Consider the following 26,161-nt stretch of genomic DNA (forward strand, 5'->3'; position numbering starts at 1 on the left):
AGCAAATAAAGCAATTTATTAAACATAATTTCAGTAAAAGTTTGAACCTTGTATAAACTTTAGTAAATACTAGCATCTTTAACTTAATTCTCTACATATAACCTTTATATCACTGACAAAATACACTGATCAGCCACAACATTAAAACCACCTCCTTGTTTCTACACTCACTGTCTATTTTATCAGCTCCACTTACCATATAGAAGCACTTTGTTGTTCTACAATTACTGACCATCTGTTTCTTTGCATGCTTTGTTAGCCCCCTTTAATGCTGTTCTTTAGTGGTCAGGACCCCCACAGAGTAGGTATTATTTAGGTGGTGGATGATTCTCAGCACTGCAGTGACACTGACACTGGTATGAGTGGATCAGACACAGCAGCTGGAGTTTTTAAATACTGTGTCCACTCACTGTCCACTCTTTTAGACACTCCTACCTAGTTGGTCCACCTTGTAGATGTAAAGTCAGAGACGATCGCTTATCTATTGCTGCTGTTTGAGTTGGTCATCTTCTAGACCTTCATCAGTGGTCACAGGACACTGTTGGCTGGATATTTTTGGTTGGTGGACTATTCTCAGTCCAGCAGTGACAGTGAGGTGTTTAAAAACTCCAGCAGCACTGCTGTATCCACTCATACCAGCACAACACACACTAACACACTACCGCAATGTCAGGGTCACTACAGTGCTGAGAATGATCCACCACCTAAATAATACCTACTCTGTAGTGGTCCTGGGAGAGTCCTGACCATTGAAGAACAGCATGAAAGGGGGCTAACAAAGACAGATGGACTACAGTCAGTAATTGTAGAACTACAAAGTGATTCTGTATGGTAAGTGGAGCTGATAAAATGGACAGTGAGTGTAGAAACAAGGAGGTGGTTTTAATGTTATGGCTGATCAGTGTATACTTCTAATATTTTCACTGACCGACAGTCTGGACGGTTCTTTTTATCTTTAGCATGGAGAACTCGATGTCTGTTTTCCTCGATAACAAGCTGAAACATGAACTCATCTGACCAAAGCAGACATTTCCTCAGAGAGCTCAGTGGCATTTCTGTGTAGAATTGATGTATGACTTTCTTCTTGCGTAACACAGTTTCAGTTTGCTTTCCTTGATGCAGCGGCGGATTGTGTTTAGTGACAATGATAAGTACCTCAGAGCCTATGTGGCTAACTATATTTATCACAGTAGCCTGATGGTTTCTCATGAACTGCTGCTGGAGGTCATGCACACTCAACATTCCATTAAACTCAAAATCTTTGAAACTCAACGCCCTTTGTTGAGAAATTTTTATCCTTAAACTCAACGTGTTCAGTTAGTTTTTTAAAATTGTATCTATTTCATTTTAAATAAAAAATGAACAGTCTCTTTGTTCAGCGCTCGGCTTGAGCGGTGCAGTAATACGTCATCGAAGTGTTAATATGAGACAAATCTACATTTGTGTGGAATGACCGTCAGATTCACTCTGAAAGCTCCACATGTATCTGTGTTTAGCTGGATTTTCCTCACTGTTTCACTTTTAAACTTGTGTTACAGCTCAGGGTTCTGAGAAATTGTAAGAATCAGCTTTATATTTCTGTGTTTTTTAGGGATGTAACTGTACACTCTACCCACAATGCGATGCGATTCACGATACTGGGTTTACGATACGATTTTTTCCAGATTTTTTTTATACAAAATGAAATTAAAGACAAATTATGACAAAGTTTCCTTTTATTATTTTTCTTTAAAAAATAAATAAATAAAATACTGTGTTTGTGCTTATAATTTTATTAATCTAAATAATTAATGCCCTTTTATTTCTAAGGTAGGTACAAACTATGCCAAATAATGCTTATTGTGTAAAAAAACTTAAATTAAATTTTAAAACAAATCTAAGTATCCTCACATAAATAAATGTGGCTGGAAAATCCCCTACCTGGCAACTTTGTGAAGTGCCGTCAACCAGGTGAGGTGAATAGCACCAGTGCCCTCTGCTGTTTAAAGTGAATATCAATTCATCTTAAATGAATAACCAATTTGAATCGTGGCACATGTGCACCGATTTTTAACTGTCTTGTGGTGCATTGTTATATCCATTGTTATTGTTATATACTGTATATATTATGTGTTTTTATATTAGATTTGTGTTATTTTCAGTGCATAAGTGTCAAAAACAACCCCATTATCTTACATAAGCCTAAAATATATTCAAGGTACCACTGTACTGTTATAAAATCACAACAATTATTGCTTGGATCCTCCTTTTATACCCAATCATGATTCCCTCACAAGTTACCTATTCACTTGCTCATTGTGGAATGGATGGTCAGTTGAATAAAGATTTAAGAGAATTATCAAATCATAGATCCTTTTTATTGCATATTATAATTATTTAATGCATTTTGGGGTTTGTATAATTAGCAACTACTGAAAGTTTAGAATCAGCTGCAGTCAGAATGTCAAGAGTATTAGCATAATTAGTGTAATGCTATACGTATTTATTTATGCACAGCAGTGATGTAGATTCAGAAGGGCAGCGCCACATGATTTTGTGCATCAATGTCATGTGAGATTCTATCAGAGATAGGCTTTTAGGTGCATCATGGGAAATCCTATCTCCTTCTGTAAAATGCCATGCTGAGACTAAAAAGTGGTTTCTTCTTACTGTAGCATACCCTTTAGGTTTACAACAATGAGAAGAGTGCGTGTAATTTGTACTTCTTGACATTTTTCTGAATTTGTACTAAAACTATAATAAACACAGTGGTACCTTGTAACTCAATGTCCCCTAAACTCAAAATCTTGAAAACTCAACACCCTTCGTCACAAAATTTGTACCCTTAAACTCAACTCTGCTTTGTTCAGCACTTGGCTTGAGCGGTGCTGTAAAACGTCATCAAAGTGCGAATACAAGACGAATCTGCATTTGTGTGGAATAACCGTCAAATTCATTCTGAAAGCTCCACATGTATCTGTGTTTATCTGGATTTTCCTCACTGTTTCACTTTTAAACGTTACAGCTCGAGGTTCTGAGAAATTGTGAGAATCAGCTTTTCCGAGAGTCTAAAACACTTATCGTTAAAAAAAATAAGAAGCTTATTGTGAATTAATGTATTAAAAGAATGTCTTAATTATTACTGCCCATAAGTTCTTTTCACTAATTAAGAAGCATAAGGAAACAATAAAGAAGTAAAGCAGGTTTTATTGTATTGTATTTTATTTTATAGATTTTTCACTGTTTTTAATTGTATTTCAGTGTTTTTATATTATATTTGTGTTATTTTCAGTGTATAAGTGTCAAAAACAAACCCCATTATTTTACATAAGCCTAAAATATATGCAGTTCCACAGGACAATGGAACGCATTAACAGGTTTCCCATATATCCTTATGGGAAAAAATACCTTAAAACTCAATGCCTTTTAAACTCCACTCCACTCCCAGAACCAATTGACGTTGAGTTTCAAGGTACCACTGTAAAGTGCTACATTAGTTCTCCACAGATGGTGAGATTAAGGTTTGAGGGTAAGGTTTGTGACACAGTCGGTCTAAAACAATCTAAGTGCTTTCACAGTAAATATTTCCCTACTCTAACTTAAGCAGACAACAGTCCAAGGATACAAATCTGCTGAAACCCTGTTTTATAGAAATAAATAAGAATGTTAGTAAGTACATGTTAGTTCTCAGCTTAAGTGCTGAGTAATGAGGTGGCTTCTAATCATCTTTTAAAGACAGTGAGAGACCTAGATGTTCAAACAGACAGGGGAAATTTTGTCCCACCACTTGGGTGCTATAACAAAGAAGAGTCTTGATTCATGTCTTCATGAGTTCTGCGTAGAAAATCAAGGTGAGCCAGACTAGTGGCTCGGAGGTTGCATGGTACAAATCAGGCTTTTTATGAGTTTGCTAAGGTAGCTTGAGGCTGGTCTATCTGTGGCTTTATAGGCGAGCATCATTGTTTTAAACTGAATGCGGGCAGCTACAGGAAGCCAGTGAAGAGAACGCAGCAGTGGGGTGATGTGGCGGTATCTGGGTTGGTTGAAAACCAGGCAAGCAGCTGCATTTTGAATGAGTTGCAAGGGTTTAATAATGGACATGGGAGCACCTGTCAGGAGGGAGTTGCAGTAGTCCATCTATGAGATTACAAGCGATTGGATAAGAAAAAAAATTTGTGACCATGTGCTTGCTGGGTATCCTGTTCCAAAACCTTTGGCATTATTACGAAAGACCCTACCACCTAACCTAAGCCACAGTCAGTCAAAAGGGCATTTCCAAGGCATTTGAAGAGAAGTCCTGGCCTTCAATCAATGTTCCAATTTATCCCAAATGTGTTCAGTGTGAAGGCAATGCTATGGTTTTGTAATTTGGGATTCAACAAGCTCATAGTCAGTTGTGCAATACAATGTATACTGTTTACTGAAGTCTCACTAAAATTACCTGTCTACTTTTCTAGGGTCAGCAGCTCATGGACCTGGAGAACAAGCTGAGAGTTGCCAAGGAGGAACTAGAGAAAGCAGCTCTTGACAAGGTGAAATAGAACCTGATGAAATCATCCTTTTTTTTTTTACTTAAGCCAAAATGTACTTTGCGGTCAGCTTGTCCCCAGACAGCCCAGCAGCTATCTTTTAGCTGAGTACAATATTAAACCTACAAGAGGAGAATTCTATTATCTTTGTAGCTTAGTGATTTTACTGCTTAGAGGTGAATGGATGGAGAGATAAATAAATAAGGGGAAACACAAAGAGCACTGTTATATTTATTAGACTTTTAGTCCTGTTAATTATCAGTGTACCTCATCCATTCTTCCCATTTCAATTTGATTTAGGAGTCCCAGCTGAGGGCATTGAAGGACACTGTCCATATCTGCTTCTCATCTGTCCTACACAGCCCCGCGGTAGATTTACACAGACTGCCAGCCACACCCACCCACTTGATGAGATACTCGCCCTTCATCAATAACTCACGAGTCACCTTCAGGGAGCCTCACGTAAAGGTAAGATAATCCCTGCTTTTCAGTAAATACACATCCATGAAATGAAATTCAAACAGATTTTTGGACATTTGGGAAATCTGGTTTAATGGATGCTATAATTAGGCAAGCAATTACTGATGCATAAAAGTTCAGAATAAGCTGAAGTCAGAATGGCAGAGTGATTAAAATGACAGAAAATGAGGGTAATGCTTTATTCCATTCACACAAAGCAGAGATGAAGATTCAGAAAATAGCAGAGCTACATTAATCTACCATTAATCTACGCATCAGTGCAACATCAGACAGTATAACAGACAGGATTTATCTCTTTAAAATGACATGCTGAGAATGAAGAGGTTTATTTGTAGCTTAAAAATTAATTGGTTTTATTTTATTTATTTATTTAATTACAGAAAACAGATGATGCCTTGATTCGTCTTGCCAGTCAGATAATGCAGTTCTGATTTTTATGTAAATATTAGATATTGGTGTCACATTCAGCTTTAGAAATGATATGACGGAAACTTTGATTGATGTCATTCACAAGCTTTGCAAAAATGTTTCGATAAAAGTGCAGCTTAAATTTATAGTCTATGTAAACAACAACTGTATGTGTATGTTGATTGATCTAGAGCAGGGGTGTGAAATACACACGTCATTTTATGTGGCACGCAAAAGCTTAAAAGACGTATGATTGTTGTGATGGTTGAAGTAGTTACAGAGACGCACTTATAATTTAATGGAACACCTGCGCCTTTAAGTGGCAGCCGTTGACATCGTAGTCATGGCAACTAACTTTGACCTTCGCTAAGAAGCCATGTCACTTTTATGTTTTAGCAGCAAAAGAAAGCGGGGTAGCATAGTCAGTAGTGTAAAAAATAATAAATAGAAGTTAATTCTCTTGCAATCCAGTACAGAAGCATCGTCTGTTAGTCTTAGACATTTATATTCTCAGTTGTTTGTAAATGTTCAGCGAGTATGTTACAGCGCTTCAAGTTACAAATTTACCGTAATTCCATAATTACTCGTTAACTCGTAATAACTCGTTAGCGCTATTTTACGTTGGGTTAAATTTCATATTGTACTAGATGTAAACTTAACTACAGCTATGTGCATGTACTGTATTAAGTTTTTTATGGTTTGTATTTTGTAGTTTTACTCCATTCTGATGCACACAGTGTACAGTTGGAAAGCAAATAAAAGCGACATAACTGTACTTTTGGAGGGAGCTGTCTGTCTTTCTGTCTGTCTAGCTGAGAAAGGGGGAAAAACTCTTAGCGAGGGCAGAATAATTGTCTTAAAATACACTGTAAAATCGTACATAAACTGCATCTCCCACAATGCATGCCGATTTTATGACCTGCAAATTGATCGCATCCTGCCACTAGATGGTGTTGAGAAATATTTACAAATAATCCCAAAATGTACAAGAAGAGAAAACTGAAGCAGAAGGAAGGTAATTTAATATAAGATGGGAAAGTAAAATCAGTATGTCTCTTGTGTTATGAGGCCGTGTCTGTGGTAAAGGAGTACAATAGAAATGTAGATATACATTAGAAATATACAGAATAAATTTGACATTTTGACACCAAACACAGAATTTAGCCTCCAAGAAAAACAACAAATTTCCAAGACTTAAAAGGCAGACTGCAATCACAGCAGGATACGTTACAATCGGCCCTTTGAGGGCCACCATAATGCTGATGTGGCCCTTAGTGAAAATGAGTTTGACACCCCTGATCTAAAGTACATATTACAGTAATCTTGCTAACTAACACAAGCCCAAAACTAAAACCAGCTGAGCACCTTTGGTACACCAAACTACACCAATGGTTTAAGACAGAAGTGAATCCTTGCTGTGATATTCCAAAATCTAGAAGAAAGCCTGATTTACATATATGGTCCTGAGCTCTGAAATGTAATGCTGCATTCTGAAATGACTGTAATAGGCTAGTAAAGTAAAGCTTTTCAAACAACCTTCCAAAAATTCTGACCTTAACCCTTTTATATAAGATAGACTTAAAAAGTCAAGTCTGTCCCACATGTCCCAGAAGCTTAACACTATCACAAGCAGCTTATCAAAATTAAAAGAGCTATGGGACGTATGACCAAACATCTTGTGTGCTGTACAATGTATTTATGTTCAAAAAGTTTAAGCACTTTTTAAACTTTATTTATTTAGTATTTCAAAAATAAATGACATTACTTTACTACAACCCCAAATCAGAAAAAAATGGGACAGTATGGAAAATGCAAATAAAATAAAAAACACAGTGTTTCTAACATTTACTTTTATTTGATTGCAGACAGTTTGAACCTGAGATATTTCATGTTTTATCTGCTCAACTTCATTTCATTTGTTAATATACCTCCATTCCTGCATTTCAGGTCTGCAACACATTCCAAAAAAAGTTAGGACAGGGGAATTTAGGGCTAGTAATGAGGTGAAAAAACTAAAAAATGATGTGATTCTAAACAGGTGATGTCAACAGGTGATTGTAATCATGGTTTGGTTTAAAAGCAGCATCCAGGAAAGGCTGAGTCTTTGATAAGCAAAGATGATCAGAGGATCTCCAGTTTGCGTGAGAAAATAATTTAAATGTTTATAAACAATATACCTCAAAGAAAGATTAGAATGGATTTGCATATTTATCCCTCTACAGTGCATAATATCATTAAACAATTTAAGGAATCAGGAGGAATTTCAGTGTGTAAAGGCCAAGGGCGTACTGTTGCACATCGTAAGACGTGTTTGCAGGAAGAATAGGACAAAATAAAAGCTGAAACACTAAATCACTTGGTCTCCTCGGTGCCAAAACGTCTTTTAAGTGTGGTGAAAAGGAATGTCAACATTACAAAGTGGTAAATGCTTTACTGTCCCAACTTTTTTTGGAATGTGTTGCAGGACTGAAATGCAGGAATGGATGTTTATTAATAAATGAAATGAAGTTAAGCAGACAAAACATGAAATATATCAGGTTCATCCTGTCTGTAATCAAATAGAAGTCAAACTAAATGTGAAATGTGTGTTTTTTTATTATTTGTATTTCCCATGCTGTCCCAACTTTTTCTGATCTGGGGTTGCACATAGTCACCTTGTGATGCATTTTTTCTGTGTGATGCATTGATGCACCGCTGCTTTCACATCATCACATGAAACTCTTCTTTCCCTTAAAGCTTCTTTGAGCGTCCAAAAAGGAAATAATATGGCACTAAATCCGAACTATAAGCTCTCTCTCAGTCTCTTAGACACGACCAATTACTACTCCTCCTCCCACCCTCACCGTTTCCAACCAAAATATAAAAGTGTGGAAACTTTTTGAAGATGACTCGTATATTTTTGGCTCAGCAAATTGTCATATCTCCTGAAAAACCCACAATAATCTTGTTGGAAAAACAGAATGTGTATTACTGTCAATAAATAGTTATAAGCATTTTTTCTATTTTCTATTTTTCTCCTTTTTTAAGGACATTCCAAAAGCTCCCAGAATCACGACAAGTAAATTGCAGCCAAACACAGAGGTAATGAGGAGAGACGGTGTTGGAGTCAAGGCCTGCCAGTTGGTAAAGGTAAATATTTACCACTATTATACTCTCGTGGCCACTGGCTGACCCTGTTACACAGCTAATACGCTCAGTAAATCTTTGCACAGCCTTTGACATTTGTAATTTGGCTCTAAATGTCATTTCTTTTTAAAGCAGGTGCTAAACTGTTACCACGATGTTTTACTGTAGTTTATTTTATATCAGTCTGTTTTTTATACAGTAGCTGCCAAATGCAATACTGGAGCTGGTGCTAAATAGTGAAAATACAAATGTATGAGATTATTGATTTTACATCTTAAAATTTTAGAATTTTGTCTGTGTATCAAACATGTTTTTTGTTTTTTTTAGAAATATTTACCTTTCGATTTATAGGAATACGTATAATTTAATGTGAAATAAAGACTCAGGTCATGCATTTTTAAAACACGCTATCCCACCAGGGCTGAGATCTCAAGGGTTTGAGATTTTTTTTTAAATTACAGATTATAGATCCTCTGACCATCTTTGCTCCTTAAAGACTCAGCCTTTTGTGGATACTGCTTTTGTACCAAATCATGATTTCAATTATCTAATTTCATCACGTTTGAAATCACATCATTAGAGCTAGTTTTTCTCATTACTAGCTCTAAAATGCCCCTGTCCCAACTTTCCTGTATGTTGCACCAATAATAAACCAGGTGCCCAAATCAACACAAATCTCCCTTGTCATTCCTGATCTATAATCATGCAGTTTTTTTTATACACTGATCAGCCATAACATTAAAACCACCTCCTTGTTTCTACACTCACTGTCCATTTTATCATCTCCACTTACCATATAAAAGCACTTTGTAGTTCTACAATTACTGACTGTAGTCCATCTGTTTCTTTACATACTTTTTTAACCTGCTTTCACCCTGTTCTTTAATGGTCAGGACCCCCACAGAGCAGGTATTATTTAGGTGGTGGATCATTCTCAGCACTGCAGTGACACTGACATGGTGTTAGTGTGTTAGTGTGTGTTGTGCTGGTATAAGTGGATCAGACACAGCAGCACTTCTGGAGTTTTAAATACCATGTCCACTCACTGTCCACTCTATTAGACACTCCTACCCAGTTGGTCCACCTTGTAGATGTAAAGTCAGAGACGATCACTCATCTATTGCTGCTGTTTGAGTTGGTCATCTTCTAGACCTTCATCAGTGGTCACAGGATGCTGCCCAAGGGGAGCTTTTGGCTGGATATTTTTGGTTGGTGGACTATTCTCAGTCCAGCAGTGACAGTGAGGTGTTTAAAAACTCCATCAGCATTGCTGTCATCACTGCAGTGCTGAGAATGATCCACCACCCAAATAATACCTGATCTATGGTTGTCCTGGGAGAGTCCTGACTATTGAAGAACAGCATGAAAGGAGGTTAACAAAGCATGTAGAGAAACAGATGGACTACAGTCAGTAATTGTAGAACTAGAAAGTGCTTCTATATGGTAAGTGGAGCTGATAAAATGGACAGTGTGTGTAGAAACAAGGAGGTGGCAAAATGTATGTATGAGACCCCTGAACCGGTGTCAGAGTACAAAAAATAAAAAGATTACAAAGAGCCTTAGAAATGAGTGAAGAGCACAGATGAGGACTGGAGCCCGAGAAGAGATTAATCTCACTGAATACTGACATGTGGTTATCAACCATAGTGACAGGACTGGGTCTGTGTGTGGGTGTGTACGAAAAAAAAAAGAAAAAAAAGACAGGCTTATTCTTTGTCTGAGCATAGAAAGAGATGAAGAATCACTACACCGCTAGATGTAAACACTTTACACTTTAAACTAGTGAATTTGGCACCTATTGCTGGACAATTTTGAAAGCCAGGTCTTCTCTTCTATCATCACCTGACCTCTCAAATGCATTTTTGACAAATTGTGAGAAACTATACTTTAACACACTTTGAAATGTTGTGTAAACTTGTGTGAACTTCTCAGAAGAGTGAAGCCTGTAATAGCAAAAATAATGTGTCGGAGGGGGCGTGTGTCCGTTGCGAAGCTCCTCAGTCAGAAGTGGAGGGTTGTATCGGTAGAGGTAAAGCATAACGCAATCAGGGTAATTGCATATGACTAGATAAGGAGAGAAAATTGGGAGAAAAATGAGAAGAAAAAAAACCAGCAACTGGTACTGTCTGGTTGAGGTGCCAGCAGAAGATCATCGAGGGAGTAGCGTGGTCCTCCATACGTGCTGAGTCTCTCTGTGAGAATCTGTTGCTGGCTGGCTGTTGTAAATGATGCATCGGTTTCACATTTGTCAGGGTAGGTGTGCATTGGCCCGAAGCCCTCCTCTGTCGTTATGTGGGTAATGTGCCAGGCTGAGGTTGCCAGGTTAGAGCAAAGGGAGATCAGTGGATAAAGTACTTAAAAAACATTATATACTGTTGTCGTACAGTGCAGATTACGAAGGAATTACTTTTTTTAACCTCTTAAACTTCTTAAAAATCTCAATCCAAATGAACAGTTCTGGATTTCTAATTAGATACGAAATAAAAAAGACAATTTAATAATCACACAATTTCTTACATGTATGTACATAAATGTATTGACATGCACTTTTTTTATTATTAAAGTGCATTTGCTATATCGCATTTTACTTTAGAAACTTCTGTTAACAGGGTTGAGTTTCTCCCAGCAGAATTTAGAGATGAAAGTAAAGCATTTATTCTTTTTTCCAGGATGGTGCAGACTGTTTTCCAAATCAAACTGAGAGAACATCAGTCAAGGAATCAGAAAAATCTGGTCATGATCAGGTGAGCACCACAAACCAGCCAAAATAAAAATGATTTACTCACGACATAAACATTATTGCATCAAAATCAGAATGGGGCCACAATCTTACTGTTGTCATTTCACATGTAGACGTAAAGTCTTACATATCATTTAGCCCCTATTTCATAATACTGTCTAAATGCTACTGTCGTGCATATACAGAGTAGCAGAGTTTGTAGCAGAGTTTTAAGCCTCCCACACAAAAGCTTCTGTTTCAGTTAATTACTGTTTCAACCTACATATTAAAATGATGATCATTATCACCTGTTTGGTATAAATGGTTAATCATACACCTGACTATAATCCTACAGAATCCCTGACTTTATGCAAGTGTACGTAGAGGAATTGGGAATTGATGCAGTTTGAAGGTTTCCATTTTATCAGCTTCACTTACCATATAGAATCACTTTGTAGTTCTACAATTACTGACTGTAGTCCATCTGTTTCTCTGCATGCTTTGTTAGCTCCCTTTCATGCTGTTCTTCAATGGTCAGGACTCTCACAGGACCACCACAGAGTAGGTGTTATTTGGGTGATGGATCATTCTCAGCACTGCAATGACACTGACATGGTGGTGGTGTGTTAGTGTGTGTTGTGCTGGTATGAGTGGATCAGACACGGCAGCACTGATGGAGTTTCTAAACACCTCACTGTCACTGCTGGACTGAGAATAGTCCACCAACCAAAAATATCCAGCCAACAGCGCCCCGTGGGCAGCGTCCTGTGACCACTGATGAAGGTCTAGAAGATGACCAACTCAACAGCAGCAATAGGTCTCTGACTTTACATCTACAAGGTGGACCAACTAGTTGGGAGTGTCTAATAGAGTGGACAGTGAGTGGACACGGTATTTAAAAACTCCAGCAGCGCTGCTGTGTCTGATCCACTCATACCAGCACAACACACACTAACACACCACCACCATGTCAGTGTCACTGCAGTGCTGAGAATGATCCACCACCTAAATAATACCTACTCTGTGGGGGTCCTGGGAGAGTCCTGACCATTGAAGAACAGGGTGAAATCAGGCTAAAAAAGTATGTAGAGAAACAGAAGGACTACAGTCAGTAATTGTAGAACTACAAAGTGCTTCTATATGGTAACTGGAGCTGATAAAATGGACAGTGAGTGTAGAAACAAGGAGGTGGTTTTAATGTTATGGCTGATCAGTGTATATACTGTATAGGTATATATAGATATATAGAAGTGTATATACGCTCAACCAAAAACAGTTTTTGCTAATGGCATTAAAAAGCTGGTATGACGCTGGAAAAATGCATCGGAAGGTGACTATGTAGAAAAGTAATGTAATCTGTTTTTAAAATTCTTAATAAATAGAGTTTTAAAAAGTGCAGAAACTTTTTTGAAGAATTCTCGTATATAGACACCTCTGAAGAATGCTAAGTATTTATATATATTTTTTTAATTATTTTATTGCTTTTCACTTTTTGCAGCCGGTAGTTGCGGAACACACCAACCAGACATCAGCAGTGGTCAGCAAGAAGACAGAGGGAGGAGAAAATACACAACTGGACAAACACAACTAAGACACAATGACACAGTACAGCTGGAACTACACAAAACAGCTGTGATACACAACTAAAAGACTTGCTCAATTTTCCTAGTGGTAGAACATTACATGAGTTTTTCAGCCCCTTCACACACACACACACACACACTGTAAGTATCACTGCTATTGTAGAAAAGGAATTCCCTGTCCAAGTTTTTTAAACTGAAATTCAACAGCATAGTGTGATGGCATGCATTATAGACTCTTAGGGTTTTATTTGGAATCTTTTTTAATAGTACTTGTCTTTTCTTTAATAATACCTGTTCTTTTCCTTGTTATCTGTTGGATTTCTCTGATATTGTGGACATGCATTCCTTTGATTTTTGATGTTTGTAGTTTAGAACCATTTGGGGACTGGCACCGTAAGACCCGAGACATTTACAAAGACTCAGTACAGGAGCTTCTAGCTCGTCGCCACACAGCACCGAAAGTCCATAGAAGAAGCAGGAATGTGAAGAAAAAATGTAAACATTGATCCTGATTCAAATTGCCTTGTATTCAAAATGAATAATATTTCAAAATTTAAGCAAGAACATGTGACCAGCTAAATATAAAGATCTGGCTCATTTCGGAATATTGCAGTTCATTTGATTTCCTGTTTCCATATTGTGAAATCTCAGCAAATCGAGTTGGCTGGCCAACTTTTCACCACTGATCACTTGGAAGCTTTCGGTGCCAGAATTTCAAGAGAAAAACCAGACTCACAGTGAGTCGTCTCCCTGAGAATGATGTGCCATGCACTGAGGACTTAATCTACTGCTACATGTCTCAGTTTCTCTACCTTCCTGTGTCCTTTCAATAAACCGTGATTTTCACTAAATGTGTGGAGAGTAAATGCTTGAAAGAAATTGAAACGGAGGGAAAACAGTAAGAAATACATAAGGAATGTGAGACAAACAAAATAAAAAGAGTTATGACTGCCTCGCGGCTAGCTTGGTGGGTAGCACTGTCGCCTCACAGTACGAATGTCTGATTCGATTTTCAGGTGGAGCGATCCGTGTTTTTGTTGTTTGGAGTTGTTCTTACTGTGTCTGGGTGGGTTTCCTCTGGGTGCTCTGGCTTCCTTCCACTGTCCAAAGACATGCAGTCAGGTTAGTACAAAATTGCATGAGTAGGCGCCCAGGTGGCACAGCCAGAAATTCCGCTAGCACACCAGCACCGAGATTCTGAACTCCTCGGTTTGAAACTCTGCGTTGCCACCGGTTGGCTGGGCGGCATCTAGCGGGCATAATTTGGCAGTGCCTGCATCAAACACGTTTCTGCTAGGGCGGGATGACCGGACTATGTGGGTGGAGACTTCAAACGCTGTGTAAGGACCCTGATTAGCAGATTAAAAAAAAGGGTTTCGCTAAGGGCTGTGTGCGGGTCGGAGGAGGCTTGAGCAGCAATATACCCACCTCGACTGCAATCTGGGATCCCCCAGCAGCGGAAGACAAATTGACTACGCTAAACTGGGGAGAAAATGGGAGAAAAACGAATAAATAAAATAGAAAAAAAAATTGCGTGTGTGTTTGCCCTATAATGGACTGCCGACCTGTCCTGGGTGTTTGCTAAATTTTGCCCAATTTTACACACTGCGACACTGAATAGGATGAAGTGATGATAAATGAATGCATGAATGAATGACTGCCCCTAATTTCCATGTTCATATTTGTATTTTTTACATTTTTTAATTGTGGATGTTCAAATTATTTTTAGATTCAGATCAGAATGTTCTGAGAGGCTTCTATATGCTGTTAAATTCTGATCTTATTGATCTACTGACTTTCCTAAAGACACACAGTAATGTGTGTTCAGTAATGATTTCTGCTGGCCTGGGCACTGTCGTCTTTTATATGTCTGTTTCTTCAGAAATGGAAAAAAGGCATGTTTGGAGTGTGTGCCGAATCAAAGCTCTTTGTGTGAAGAGTGAACAGAGGTGAAGCTGTTTCAGATTTCAATCATGAGCACCCACTGTGATTCAAAAGAGAATTCAGAGATTCATCTCGGTTACATCATAGGTTGGAGTGTAGCTCTAACTAAATTAAACAGTAGTATCATAAATTTAAAATACATTTAATTAAAATTCTATTTGATTTGACCTGTAGATAGCACAAAAGCATGATACAGTAGACCCTTGAGTTACGAACGGTTTATCATACGAACATTTCGGGTTATGAACGATCTTTTTCAACTTAACGTACGGACAAATTTCGGATTACGAACAAAAATTCGCAAAACACGTGACGTCACGAACAAGTTCACTTCAACCGTCTCTCTCTCTATATATATTTATACAGTTAGCAGAGAGCAGTGTTTTTCCGGTGTTTTCTTTATATTTTGTAAAATTCAATATTAAAAGGTCCCCAAAGAATGTGCAGAGGAAGCGCTGAGAAAATGTAAAAATCTATTACATTTGTTGTTGTATACAGTAATTACTCCTGCCAGTAGCTGTCACTGTGTATCAGACAGAGGGGACAGTGAGTGAGAGAGAAGAAGGAAATCAATGAGTAAAGTATTCTTTCAAAATACAACACTACTGAAATAAAGAAGGAAAGAATAAAGAAATATGAGAGTTATCATGTTTCTGGTAGATACATTTTATAAAAAAAGACGGAAATGTACGTATTATTGTGTATGGTACAGCACACGTACTGTACTGAGATGTGTGTTTATGTACAGTACAGTACTACTGTGTATTATTGTTTATTATTGTTTATTACAGGAATGTCTATTCTATAATTTAAGATTTAAGGGAAAATATATTGTATTTATAACAAAAAAGACCATTTAAGACATTAGAGAGGTTAGGTAAGGGGGTGGTTTGGGAGGTCTGGCACTGATTAATTCTGTTTACATTATTTCTTATGGTAAAAATAGGTTTAACTAACGAACATTTTGACTTAACAGCTCTTTGGAACCAATTAAATTCGTAAGTCAAGGGTCCACTGTAGTTCAATGTTTTATTTAAATAATTAAATTAACCTATTTTGTTGAACATTCTTGTAGATAAAATCGTTTAAGATTATTAATGTCTTTTGAACATGAACATTATTAACAGTAATTATTGAATTTGATTAAAGATAAAATACTGGGTGGGAAAATCTTTATTATACTGTATATTGTAATTAATATACTCCGATCGTGACACTAACAAACAAAGTCATACTGAAATCCATCAAAATTTCACAGAGTAACAGACTTCTGAAGACAAACAAAAAACATTTACTAAGGTTGTGTCATTCATAAAATACAGTACCTTTGATGACCTTCAAAGTAATGTCCATCAGACACAACACAGCTTCTGAGAACTTTTTGGAATTGCCTTCAGAGTTGCCGTCACACAAGTCTGAATCTCTGAGACATCCGCAGACCTTGATTCCTTCATGACCTTCTCAAGGCGAGGAAACAAAAAATGTCAGCAGATGCGTCTCCATCGCTGTTTTTCCCAATTTGAAACAAAATGTATTGTTCTGTCTAAGCTCCATTCCTGTTTGACACCACCTTTTTAACAGACTGTGTTTAAATGACTCTTTGTGGACCTGATAAACCACATCCACCACACAGTAGGTGTCACTTCTATACACATCCCTCGATGTCCATGTGCATTCTTGAACTTGTCGCGTGATTCATTCCAAGATATACGAGCGGTCCATTTGGGATATTCGACTATTACCTTCCTTCCTTCCTTCCTTTCATCCATCCATTTATCCATCCATCCGTCCATCCATCCCTCCTTCCTTTCTTCCTTCCTTCCATCCATCCATCCATATACCCATTTACCCAGCCTCCATTAATCTCTCCCTCCCTTCCTCCCTCTATCCGTCCGTCCATCCATCCATCCTTCCATCCATCTATCCATCCATCCATCCTCCCTTCCTTCCATCCATCCATCCATATACCCACTCACCCACCCTCCCTCTCTCCCTCCATCCATCCATCAATCCATCTATCTATACCATTTTTATCTAAACATGCTATTTAGAAAGTACTGAACTGTTTAGTACACAAGCAGAGTCTCTACTTCAGAATTTTGCATGTTAATGCTCGGCTTCTGGGACTCACCAACACCAATTAGCAAAATCAGGATTCTGACAAAATATGGCTGCAAGCAGTCACTGTTCTAATTACTGAAATATTTTATCAAAACAGATCATTATAATAACAGAAAGTGTTACATACTGTGATTTAAGCATCTCACTTCAAAGATTTAAGTGTCACTTCAATAGCAGTTATTTATTTTGGAGTTCTTTTTATCTTTACATTTAACAAAAACTGTATGAACTTGTGGAGAGAGAGAGAGAGAGAGAGAGAGAGAGAGAGAGAGAGAGAGAGAGAGAGAGAGAGAGAGCGAGAGAGCGAGAAAGAGATCTTCTATACTAAATAAAGACATAGTATTAGGGTGTTCCAGACATCATTAATAAATCTCTGTGAACTGAAGAAGAACATCATGAACCCAGAAAATATGACTGCTCATCTGGCTGTTCCAGTGGCGAGCAGCAAAAATTTGCTTCCAGCACAATAACATTTTGAAATATTAAATACCCAGGAAGAATGAAGTTACACCCCACATCTACTGCATCTACTGTCTATGTGTCTTCAGACAACATTATAATGTAAATACTATCTCATTATCGCAGTGTATGTGTCATTGTTTACTTCTTCACTTTATCTACTTTTCTGAGAAATTGCCTCCACAGCCACACGTGCAGACGATAACAGGCCACGGTTGACACATCAGAGATAGTTGCAGAGTTGTCTCTGCAAAATCTGCAGGATTTACTTTAGGCACATTAGCCCTTATTTTTACTCTAGACTTCTAGTAACAGAGGCTAGATGCCAGAATTCAGACACACACCAAAAATAAAAATAGAACCCATAATTCAAATGTTTAAACAATACTGTGGGTAAAAAGCCACTAGGATTATTGCAAATAACAAGTTATTCAAATTAATAAGAAAGAAGTAACAAATTAAATACGCAAAAAACATCCACAATTTGTTGCCCACAATGGAAAAAGTGGATAGAACAGGGATAGCGCAAAAGTGAAAACTGGACGTCACAATATGACAGGCTGCTTCAGCCGTCTGTGACAAACCAGCCCTTGGAAATAGAACAGACAGGGAACTCTGAGGTCCTCATGTCTTGGCTATGCATGAATAGAATCCCTACCCTACCGACTGGCACTTACCATACATAAAGTGATTTTACAGGTGGTTCTGCTCTGAAAAAGGGATGTCACACCATTAGTGGGGCAATCCACTCTACCAATATGGGTGAGTTCCCAGAGACCAAAAGAATGTTGACATTTCAAATCAGCGGAAAACCAGACAGAACTGAGCAAACCAGCATTACATGTTCAGAGAAACGCAAGTGTGGAAATAAAGGTGCTGGCGAGAATGAAAGAGGGGAACAATAATGTATAGAGGAACTTCCACCTGGAGCGAATCAATGAGACAGGTTAATCAAGAGGGATTGACAGATCACACTCTGCTGCACCTCCATGCCCCATCTGCTGGCCAAAATAGGCAATGCAGAAGGACACGACTCCTAAGAACATTCAACAACACGCAGATCTGCAAACAGTAGACTGCAAACCCACAGCCATGCCACCACATCCATGAGGCATAATCTCCAAATAAATGTGACTTTTTAAGTAATCAAATTATGATAAAATAGCTTTCTGAATGGAAATTATTTACATTATTTACTTACTTATAATCTAAGTAAAAACTAATATTTTTCCTGCATAAGAGCTCAACATGTTTGCTTCCACCAGGAAACAGTGGGTGCAAAGCAGGAATACCCTGTACAGGGAGACACAGACATTGGCAATCATGTCTGTGTAAATGCATGGCTGGCCAATAACACTGCTGAGATTTAAACCTTGATCTCAGTGCTGGTGGGTTAGCATAATAGACCCAAGTGTTTTAAAATACACCATGACAGAAATGTTCTGTATTCAACATGTATGAATTATTTGTTTTTAATGAGATGAGATTGCTTGTAACGGCTAATTTCATTTTACTAGATAAACCATTATAATAAAGGTCAACAGTGTATTTTTTGCGAAAAACACATTCTGAGCCAACCAGCTAATCAGAGATTCACTCTAAATAACCAACATTTATCTTTTTTCTTCCCCTGCCTACTTATTTACAATGCTTACAGATGTAAAGACACACATTTATTATTTAAATTAAAGTAAATGTATTTATATATACACTGATTAGCCATAACATTAAAACCACCTCCTTGTTTCTACACTCACTGTCCATTTTAGCAGCTCCACTTACCATATAGAAGCAATTTGTTGTTCTACAATTACTGACTGTAGTCCATCTGTTCCTCTGTATGCTTTGTTAGCCCCCTTTCATGCTGTTTTTCAGTGGTCAGGACTCTCCCAGGACCACCACAGAGTAGGTATTATTTAGGTGGTGGGTCATTCTCAGCACTGCAGTGACACTGACATGGTGGTGGTGTGAGTGGATAAGACACAGCAATGCTGCTGGAGTTTTTAAACACCTCACTGTCACTGCTGGACTGAGAATAGTCCACCAACCAAAAATACCAGCACAACACACACTAACACACCACCACCATGTCAGTGTCACTGAGGTGCTGAGAATGATCCACCACCCAAATAATACCTACTCTGTAGTGGTCCTGGGAGAGTCCTGACCATTGAAGAACAGCATGAAAGGGGGCTAACAAAGCATGTAGAGAAACAAAGGGACTACAGTCAGTAATTACAGAGCTACAAAGTGCTTCTATATAGTAAGTGGAGCTGATAAAATGGACAGTGAGTGTAGAAACAAGAAGGTGGTTATATATATACCTTGAAACTCAACTTCAATTGGTTCTGGGAGTGGCGTTGAGTTTAAAATGCATCAAGTTTCCAGGATGTATGGGAAACCTGTTAATGCGTTCCATGGTCCCTTGGAACTATACATATTTAATTATATGAATTTTATACATAAAAGATTATATTATAATATTACATTCCATTACCAACAATTTGGCATCCAAGTAATTCTGATCTGGAGTTATTGAAGTTGGAGTAAAAAGAGTCCATGTTGGTCTCCAAAGCATTCCAACACAAAAAAAACCCCAGATTATTTTGCAGAAAAAAATATGTAAGATGAATTATTTGTACTTTATTGTGTCATTATTTAATACATTTGTGCCTTTTTGGCTCTAAATCTCTGTCAGACTCTGTCCATACACATGAAATTCACCTCTCCCCAATTTCTCCTCATCATTCTGTGAAAAAGCAAACTGAGTCACTGAGTAATAACGAATCAGAATTGACTCTTTTTAAATGAATTATTCATAGGAATCTTTTCTATTGTAAAGATTCATTCGTTTTGCTCACTCTACTTCATTATGGTGTCGTGCGTAAACAATTCAATGAATCAGTGCTCCATGATTCACTGATTCAGTCCTGGTTCAGGCCTTGAGAAACAGCTCTATAAACCAATCAGAGCTTCTGAATTCAAATTTTGGGTGGAGTTTTAGTTGTGCCTCTAATCCAAAGCAATGCTTTAAAAATGTTTTTAAAAACTTACCAGTTTCAGGTTTTTACTGCGAAAGCAGAGAGAATAAATGATGACGGTCTCAATTAGTTAGGTGGACAAACACAGTTTGATACGGATTTATATATTCTGGAAATATTCCGGAAACATACAAGATGGCCACCAAGAAGAAAAACAAGTGGATTATATCCCTAAAAGAACTACACACGAATATAGATTTGAAGAAGAGTCTCAGGTAAGTTGCGGTTATGATTATATGCTGCTGTGTGGTTGATCTGGGTCGCGGTGCTGCTGTTTATCGTGCGCTTACATTTTGCAATGATAGCAAAGCTTTATCAATTATTTAACTTCTGCATTTTTTATGCTCATTTATTTGAAGTAAAACGTACAGCATGAATGTGAACAAAGCGACAGCTGAACATACTTCGAGTTTAAGGTAAAAGTCGAGTTTAAAGGTACAAAAGGTGCAAAAGGGCGTCGAGTTTCAAAGATTTCACATTTTAGTTCATTCACTGTGTGCCAGCAATGCTACCTCTGCCAATCATGCTCCACAAACATTTTGTAGGATGAGGTTGTTTCAAGAAATGCTCATTTGCTAAGCAATTTCTTTCCTGTTATGAGGAAAGCTAGGCATTTGATGTGGTAAATGTAAACAGGAACCAAATATTGGCTGCTTTTAATGGTAATCAAACACATTTCAGTTGATCTATGAGGCAAATTGATCCACTTTCAGCTGTGGTGAATAATGGGGTAATCAGCATTAAAAACAGCCAGGAAGTGCTGTGCTCTGCTGTGCTGACCCAGTCTTATGCCAAATTAATAGAACTTTAAATAAATAATAGCATATTTTTAAATTCTCTGTTAACATTTTAAACTATTAAAAAAATACATCATCAATGTATTTAGAATTATATTAATCATTTTAACCAGATAAAGATTAATAGGTTGGGATGAACACTAATTCATTATACACTGATCAGCCATAACATTAAAACCACCTCCTTGTTTCTACACTCACTGTCCATTTTATCAGCTCCACTTACTATATATAAGCACTTTGTAGTTCTCCAATTACTGACTGTAGTCCATCTGTTTCTCTACATACTTTTTTAACCTGCTTTCACCCTGTTCTTCAATGGTCAGGACCCCCACAGAGCAGGTATTATTTGGGTGGTGGGTCATTCTAAGCACTGCAGTTACAATGACATGGTGGTGGTGTGTTAGTGAGTATTGTGCTGGTATGAGTGGATCACACACAGCAGTGCTGCTGGAGTTTTTAAATACTCTGTCCACTCGCTGTCCACTCTATTAGACACTCCTACCTAGTTGGTCCACCTTGTAGATGTAAAGTCAGAGACGATCGCTCATCTATTGTTGCTGTTTAAGTTGGTCATCTTCTAGACCTTCATCAGTGGTCACAGGACGCTGCCCACGGGGTGCTGTTGGCTGGATGTTTTTTGGAAAACTCCACCACCACCACCATGTCAGTGTCACTGCAGTGCTGAGAATGGTCCACCACACAAATAATACCTTCTCTGTAGTTGTCCTGGAATGGTCCTGACCATTGAAGAACAGGGTGAAAGCAGGCTAAAAAAAGTATGTAGAGAAACAGATGGACTACAGTCAGTAATTGTAGAACTACAAAGTGCTTCTATATGGTAAGTGGAGCTGATAAAATGTTGGAATGATAAGGATGAAAAATCAAGTAGAACAAATGTTAATATTTTAATGAATTTTACCCACCCCCAAATAAAATAAATAAAATATTTCATAAAAGAAAAATGTCAATAGTACTATACTACTAGGATTTAATGCCTACAGTTAGACATTTTAAAAACATAAAATAATTCCAACTGCACTTTTTTAAAATGTCAAAAATTGCACGTGGCAGCTTTTCATAAATTATTATTAATATAAAATTTAACTGAACTGCTCCTGCTTATTAAATTCTGCTTGAGTTTTGTTCCACTGGGTTGATTAAACCTAATTTTCCTGTTCTGATTAAATGCCGTTCTGTAAACATCTTCCCCTGTCATATCCCCTACTGCACAATATTTGACACCATCACTGCTGCCACGTGCCGAGCATTTTCCCATAACAAATTGTTTTAATTAATATCATCTACTTGCAGTGTTTTTTGGAGGGAGAATTCTCTTCTAGTGCTTGGAACATGCTGTATTAAATATGGTGAAAGGGAATTTAATCCAAGAAAAATGGTGCCAGAGCTTCTGGTCCTGTTATATCCAGCTGGGTCAATTTAATAAGCACTAAAGAGCACCATCACACTGAATCATTTATATCCCAGTAATGCAAAGCTATATAAAGTACTGAAGAATAAAATGTGTCTCCTCTCGGTTTTGACATAGGTAATGTAACTTTTCATTTGGTGAGTGAGCAGGAACATAATTTTGCTGGATGGAAATGGGTTACAAATATGAGAAAACGCAAGAGATAAAGGGTCATGTGAAATCCATTTGCATGTTATAAGTAATATGACTTTTGGAATTTCCAGAATTGAACTTTTGACATGTAGTTATTAAAATGCACTTTCTGGAAGAGGTTGGAAAAATAGATCTCCAGTATCACCATGTTTATAGTCATACTTTAAGTAGGTAAAACTTATTTAAATGGAATAGCTTTAGAAACTTAGGTACAGATAATCATTCACATAATTACTTAATAGAAGAATAGTTAGAAAAAAGTACACAACTCATTGGCCAAAATAACAATAGAATTTAAGTTTTAAAGTGACAAAATCCTGGCTCAGCCATAATAGAACCAACATTACATTATATAAATGTTTGTTTAAAAACTAAGGGGGGCAAAATTCCAACAGAAGGTGGATTGTTACTATTATGACAGGCCACGCTGGGAGAGCTGATTGACCCACGGGTGCCGTGTGAGCCCTTTTTGTTATTTGGTGTGGTTGGGGTGCCACTTGTGCATGGTTGGTCTGGCTGGTTCTTAAATTTTTCTATTTGTCCTTTTTTTCTGTGAGCTGGCTTGTTAAAGATGACCAGAGCTTCATGTCATATTGTGACATACACTTTCAGTTCTGTGCTATCACTGTTCTATTCACTTTCTCCACTGCGGGCTGTGAATGTTTTTATGTTTTTCATTTGTTACATTATTTCTGTTATTTTGGCCACCTTATTTGCCTTTGTCTATACTATATGGCCTAAGGTATTTAGTAGGTGTTTCATTCAGTGGTTTGGTGAGGAACTTTAATGTCCTGCTCAGAGCACTAACCTTAACCCATTTAAACTTTCTGAGGACTGTTACTTGCAACCCAAGCCTTCTTATACAAAGTCAATGCCTCACCTCATGTGCTCTTTTTACAGAATAGGCACAAATTCCCAGACACACAACAAAATCTTGTGGAACGATGAAGAGTTGAACTTCAAGAGGGTTTTATTGTCATTCAGCTAGATATGTACGTGCATATTGAAATATAAAAAAAAAAAACAACAACACAGGTGCAAACAATACAATATACACAGTGCAGACAAAGAAAGACTGTTACTGCTGCAAAGTGGGTCACAATTTCTTTCTTTCAGCATGACAATTCCCTTTGCACTATAATAAATGGTATGCTGAATGTCAATCAGGACATTTGGTATGAACTGAAACACTGACTGCAAGCCAGATTTGGTTATCCAACACTGGTGCCTTACCTTAAAGTCTCAAATTTAAAGTGGAAAACAGTAGAATAAAGGTTAATCTCAGTAAACATGTTTCAAAATCTCCCAGAAAGGAGTGCAAGCAGATATACCAACAAAGGGGAACCAATGGGGGAAATTAGATATTCAACAAACATTAACCATGTCAGCTGAGTAAAGCTTTTTTTTTGCTCAGTAGTCAGATTTCTCATTTATTGTATTGAGTTCTGTCAGTAGTGTTAGTAGATTCAGTAATAAAGAACAGTCTGACTGTTAAACAAAAAAACACAAATATAAAACTGCAGTGCTATGATCAGGAGCTCTGCACAAACTGACATAAGCTCAGGAAGCACAGTGAAGAATGGATAACGCCATCCGCTAATCCTGAAGGACCCTAAATCTCAACCCTTTAACACCTAGATATTGCACTAACTTAGAAAGTCAAGCACTCCAAACTTGATTGTCTCCATGGAAACAAGTCTTCATGACCTTCACTCGATAAATCCTGTCATTGCCGCTAGGACCAAAATGTTTATGACTGGACTGCATTTTTAGCTGAATTGTGTATTCAGGTCACACTGTTCTAGTAAATATCATGTGTATTGCTTCTCAAATTCAGAAGCTAAAAAAAGAACTTAAACTGTCTGATGATTAATTAATACAGACCTAAATTATACACACATGTGATTACAGTTGTAGTTAGATCTATAGTTGTAGTTAGAACAAAAAAAACAACAACTTAGGGTCTTGGCTGAATCAGAATCTTTATTTATTTACTAGGGCTGGCACCGATCCGATACTCTATATCGGTATTGGTCCGATTTTAGCCCACATTACTGGATCGAATATCGGAAAGAAAAAAAAAACCATATAATCCGATCCGATACTGTTGCTTAATGTAAATAACACTCAATGTAAATAAGGCCATTGTTTGTGTGTAAAGCAAATAGCACACGAAGATACGTTCCAACAGAGCGCCGTTTATTGCCAGCTCACTCGGCAACTGCCGTAACTTGATGACATGATTAACATGTGCCACTGATCTACAACTCATCCGCAACAGCCATTCAGAAATTAAAACACACTGATCTACTTAAAATTTTATCATTTTAAAAAATCATCTACTACTGCCACATCTAAAAACGCTTTATAAATGATAAATCGCTCACCTGAGATAAAGAACATCTTGTCCCAGCTTGGAGATCTCTCACATCCTCAACGATTAATCCATTAGTGTTATGAAATAAAACAAACTACACCGTTTCCCGTTTAGCCACAGACGTCCTCTTGAAAATCCATCAGGGTTTTTTAATAAGCACGCTTTGGTTTTTAATAATCTAAAAACGGGACAGAACTTTAACAGAAAATCTCACATCTGCATCAATTCTAATTGGTCCATTGCGTTTAATTGACATCCACATCTTCCAATTGTAGACACTTTGGACGTCACGCTGTAAAACGAGATGTCTCACGTGAACAACAGCTTGAACGTAAAATGCTGCTAAATGTTCTGTGTGTAAAAGTTAAAATAAAAACAGCAGTTTTGCATAAGTGTGATGTTGTAGGTTCTGTATTTATTCCTTTATTTATTTATTTGTTTCACAGTCTGAGCATTGTTGTTTAGATAGGTAGTTTAACCATGGTGCATTGAGACATGTATTATTACTGCTTAGTTGTTTGAGAGGAGAAATGATGGTATCGGTATCGGCAGATACTCAAATTGCAGTATTGGTATTGGTATCGGACATAAAGAAGTGGTATTGAGCCAGCCCTATTATTTACCAAGTACCAGGTATACAAGGAATTTCTATTGGTGCAGGTGTCAACATATTTTATATCTAGTAAAATAATATAGAAAAACGTATAATATATATATAAATAGAATTAGCATACAATAGAGACATAAAGAGACAATACATTAACAAACCATAAGTAAAAAAAAAGTGCAATGGAAATATAACAGTAAACTAATAAACTTCTATGTATTTCAAGTAGTAAGGTAATTACTAGCACATTTCAAGAATTCTATTATATTGGTTTGGTCACTAAATGTTATGTTGTATTAGTAATGAAATTCAGAGACTTTTTTGCCCGTTCCCCATTGCTATAACTATAACCGACATACAGTAGTTT

At 37.4% G+C, this 26,161-nt stretch overlaps 1 protein-coding gene across 2 annotated transcripts in view; it reads left to right on the forward strand.

The window, feature by feature from the left end:
• Positions 1-13,675, forward strand: part of luzp2 (leucine zipper protein 2) — a 198,054-nt gene extending 184,379 nt beyond the window's left edge. The window contains exons 8-12 of one of the 2 annotated variants that reach the window (XM_063004499.1): positions 4,437-4,511; positions 4,809-4,976; positions 8,424-8,525; positions 11,192-11,266; positions 12,740-13,675. In XM_063004499.1, coding sequence (XP_062860569.1) covers positions 4,437-4,511; positions 4,809-4,976; positions 8,424-8,525; positions 11,192-11,266; positions 12,740-12,832 — 513 coding nt within the window. In that variant the 3' untranslated portion in view covers positions 12,833-13,675. The remainder of the gene's footprint in view (positions 1-4,436; positions 4,512-4,808; positions 4,977-8,423; positions 8,526-11,191; positions 11,267-12,739) is intronic. The other variant, XM_063004500.1, reaches the window with a different exon arrangement.
• Positions 13,676-26,161: the final 12,486 nt, after the last annotated feature.

This window comes from Trichomycterus rosablanca, chromosome 11, assembly GCF_030014385.1.
Source record: "Trichomycterus rosablanca isolate fTriRos1 chromosome 11, fTriRos1.hap1, whole genome shotgun sequence".
In the NCBI taxonomy this organism is placed as follows: domain Eukaryota; kingdom Metazoa; phylum Chordata; class Actinopteri; order Siluriformes; family Trichomycteridae; genus Trichomycterus; species Trichomycterus rosablanca.